The sequence below is a fragment of the Cariama cristata genome, unplaced genomic scaffold (assembly GCF_000690535.1).
Source record: "Cariama cristata isolate BGI_N322 unplaced genomic scaffold, ASM69053v1 scaffold6691, whole genome shotgun sequence".
NCBI classification, from domain to species: Eukaryota; Metazoa; Chordata; class Aves; order Cariamiformes; family Cariamidae; genus Cariama; species Cariama cristata.
Window position 1 is genome coordinate 25953 of NW_009598586.1, and position 4187 is coordinate 30139.

Here is a 4187-nt window from a genome sequence, read left to right on the forward strand (position 1 = left end):
ACATGCACATCACTAGTGCAAATTTACACAACGCTAAGTAACATTTACTCCTCTCTTCCTTTAGTCCCAATAACATCAACCAGTATGATCTCTCTCTCCCACCCCAGCTTAGGGGGTGATGTTTTAAGATCCTATCTTCTACCTCTCTTCCCACTTCCATAAGCATGCCAGTGCCATACCCACTCGTGAAACACCAACCCAGACTTGTGTGACCTTTCAGTAACTTTGCTGGAGGTTCAGACGTAGTATCTGGGTTGAGAGTGAAGGACGAAGAACTTGAGAGGAGACATGAAGTGAGCAGGTCAGTGTCTAGTGACCTGTCCTTATCACCGTGGTGAAAGCAGCCAGGAGACTTTTGCCAAATCACACACTGAATTTCATACAATGAGGGCAATCTGGCTTTCCAGTTTCCAGGAATAAAGATACAAACCACTCAGGGGTGTAGTTCCGCTGTCCAGGAAGCAACTCAGATGTGCAGCAGAAACCAGGTCAATCTGCTTTTCAAGTGACATTGGAACCTCGGGCAAAGCCAAGCCGGTGTCTTTTCTTATCCCCAAATCCTGTGTGCTCTGTATGTCTGTGTGCACAACGTGCTGTTTTTCTTAAGGGTACTCTCTAAGCCAAATCTATTTTAGGATTCTCCCCAAGACACTGTAGTTTAGATTTAGTTCTATGGCTAACCAGGGTTCCTACATGGGGCAAATGAACACCGACAGCTTAAGACACAGCTGTCAAGACCAAGTCTACTTGACTACCAGTCATATTTCCCAGTCCAGAGAAGTGCTTTTACGCTACTCTTTCCTATAGTCTCTAGGACGGGCTATATATCCACTACGCCATTAATGAGAGAGGCAAATTTACTCTGTTTGCTTCACTACCTTTAAGAAAATTACCCCTCATTTGCAGAGTCACAACTTCATGTCTTGGACAAAAACCTTACTTTGCAGCACAGTTGCCTTCAGGAGGCCTGGGGAAACACTCTGGGTTGGGACAAGACAACCTGTCCCCACGTTGTCCCCAAGAGTGGAAATGCTCTGGCACCTTTGTTCTGGCCCCAAGAACAGGGAGGGAATGGTTGGTGACAAAGTACACCCTGGAGGACTGCAATATATCATCATAATGGATGGATGTGCTGATACAAGTGCTCGTTTTATCACACCTGATTAGAGGTTTAATGCTCACATAGTTTAAACATTAATATTTGCCTATTTAAGCAACGTGCCCTAGTGCAGCCTGGCCATAGAGGTAGTCACCATGACTGAGTTCGGAGATTTTATAAGTGCTGTGGGGGAGTTTGGGCTGTATCAGAAATTTCTAGTACTGTTACTCTCCCTCCCACTACTTCTTAATCCTTTCCAAATGATTGGCCAAGTATTCATGGTTGTGGATGTGCCACATCACTGTGACACCAGCTGGATCCGTGCCATCGGCCCCAACCTGACGGAGGAAGAGCAGCTGAACCTCACCCTGCCTCGGGATGCGGATGGAGCGTACGAGCAGTGCTCCATGTACTCACCGGTGGACTGGGACCTCAGCTCCATCATGACATACGGCTTGAACGCCACGGAGAAATGCAGCAGTGGCTGGGTGTACCCCTCAGCAGAACCGCCGTCCCTGCTGACCGAGGTCTGTAATCACATTTTGATGTGCCAGGGACGTGGAAGGGAAGGGATGGGCACATCCTGCCCTGTAGTTTGGTAAGCCAATGGCAGCTGTGGTGCAGTCAGGCTGAGATTTACACCAGGTATTGGGAGATTTCGGCTCCATCACGTAGATCTCAGCTGTAATCCTTGGAAGGCTGTTGCAGGAAGAACATGATGTAGATGCCCCAGGGGGCTACAGGAAGACACAGTGGGGGTGTGAGTCCAGCACATGCTCTGCCCACCATCCCTCCCTTTTCCAGTATCCAGGCCCTTGAACCCATGATGTATCTTGCCTGGAAGGACTTTTTGAGTCTCCCTGCCACAGTTTCCCTTATTCTTCAGCCTCGTTCTCCTCACATCACCTTCTCTGTGAAAGACATTTATCTTCCAAGGCCTTGTCATTGATATTTCTAGGGCTTCCAGAGACCTTTAGGGCTGCAGCGAGACATCCCATGGGCCATGCAGTTGAGCAAAGGCTCTGTCTGTCAGTATCCCCAACTTCTCCCTCTCTGGACCTCTGTTCTTCTCTCCCCTTCCTCCATTCCTCCCTTCTTCCTCCCTCCTTCCTTTCCTCACTCCTAGCTCCAGCACTTTCTCATGAGTACCTTCCTCTGAGCTGAAACCAGAGGAGAGAGTCCAGGCTCTGACATTTGCAAAGGCTCCTTGAGGTCCTCGGAGCACTGTGTCCATCTCGCCGCCAGTTTCTCTAGAGGCTCCTCAACAGCTGCTGCATCCCTTCCCACTCCTACGACAGTCCTCCTTTACCAGAGAAAGCATTGCTCTCCTGCCCTCATCCTCCTTCCACCCTGTCCTGCCAGAGAAGCAAGCTGCTAGGACTCCTATCCTAAGGTCCTACTTTAAGCAAAATTTGCCAACCAGGAGGCTCCCTTGGGGATGCCTGGGCTGGTGAGGAGTCCTGTGGGTCCCAGTGCTCAGGAGGTGTGCACCGTGATGAATAGGCAGGCTGAGCGCCTCGTACGCCTGTGCCACCTCTGACTTGTGTCCTATGTGCACACCGTGGAGGCTCGTGTCCTTGTGGGTGGGTTGTTTGATCCCAGGGGCTAGAGTGAGAGCTTGGGCACCCAACTCCTAAGTCCACCATGGACCAGAAGGGCTTCTCACCCTCAGGAAGCAGCTGAGGTCTGTCGAGAGCAAAAACATCTGTGTTTCTTTCCTCCAGTTTGACTTGGTGTGTGACAGGAAGGACCTGAACGACATCTCCCAGTCCGTCTACATGGTGGGGCTTCTCCTAGGAGCCATGATTTTTGGGCCATTAAGTGACAGGTGAGGAAACACAGCCACCTTCCCAGAGTTATTGCCCAGCACCCAGGGACAACTCAGCTGAGAGTTCAGGATGTCCATGCACTGAGCATGAAATACGCTCTCTGCAGAACTCAATCCCCTTGCCTAAGCAAGGGCATCTGGGGACACCTGACATGTCTGTAGGTGTCTGAGGGCTGAAAAGAGGGGGAGGCAGATACAGCCCTATGGAGGTCCTTCGGGAATCACAGGTCTAGCCCCAGATGCTGTCTCAGCTACCCAAGGGTGTCTCCAGGAATCCCAGAAACCTACATTTGGGCACAAATTTGGACCCACCTTCAGCTGTGTCAACCAGACCAGGTGTTCCTCCTTCCTGTTGCTCTGCTTAGCTCATGATGACCCAAATCAAAGTCTTCCACTCCCTAGAGGACAAGACCATACCGGGGACATAGAAGGGAGAAGGTCATAGCGTGTCTACAGGGTGTCTCACAGGGGAACCAACACTACAGTCCATTTCAGTCTGGTCCTCACTGCTGTCAAGAGAGGGGACTTGGGGGTCCTTCAAGTGCTGGTTCCTTTCGCAGTATCTCCTTTTGCCTTTGCTAGCACCACAACAGGTCAAAAGTGGAGATGCTGATTCTTCTGTCGATTACTTGCTGGGGCGTATAGAGGAGCTTTGTTCACATGGGTGTCAAATCTCCACTGGTGTGAATGGTTCTCAAATCACTTTGTATTCCACCTGGGCTCTTCCTCATCCCCATGGCGTCTCTCCAGATACTGACAGTCTTCCCTCTTCCTCCCCAGGAGTGGCCGCCGGCCAATCTTTCTGATCTCCATGCTCCTCCAGTGCTTGTTTGGTGTAGGAATTGCCTTTGTGCCCCATTTCTATGTGTACATGGCCTTCAGATGTGTCGTGGGGGCTTCGGTGTCAGGAATTCTGATTACTGTCTTGGCCTTGGGTAAGTAGGATGCCCTTGCCCTGAGGCAGACAGACGTGGCCTCACAAGATGCAATAACAAAAGACAGTCCTGCATGTTTTGAAAAGGGTGACCCTGAATCTTCATTCTTCTCAGCTACAGAATGGGTTGGTGCCTCCTCCCGGCCAAAGGCAGTGCTTATTTCTCACTGCTTTCTCGCCGTCGGACAGATAATTTTGGCTGGATTGAGTTACGGTGTTCGCAACTGGAGGCTGCTGGAGATTGCAGGAACTGCTCCAACATTTGCCCTTTTCTTCTACATCTGGTAAGCAGAAATGGGGCAGAGCTCCTTGCAGACACGACAGCA

General features: G+C 50.6%; 1 protein-coding gene across 1 annotated transcript; it reads left to right on the forward strand.

Moving 5' to 3' along the window:
* Positions 1-1254: 1254 nt before the first annotated feature.
* LOC104168680 (solute carrier family 22 member 13-like) lies at positions 1255-4145 on the forward strand (the record flags this gene model as incomplete). The annotated part of the gene is made up of 4 exons (XM_009709345.1): positions 1255-1626; positions 2824-2927; positions 3708-3862; positions 3977-4145. Coding segments are annotated over exons 1-4 (800 nt in total), but the record flags the coding sequence as incomplete, so codon positions are not given.
* Positions 4146-4187: the final 42 nt, after the last annotated feature.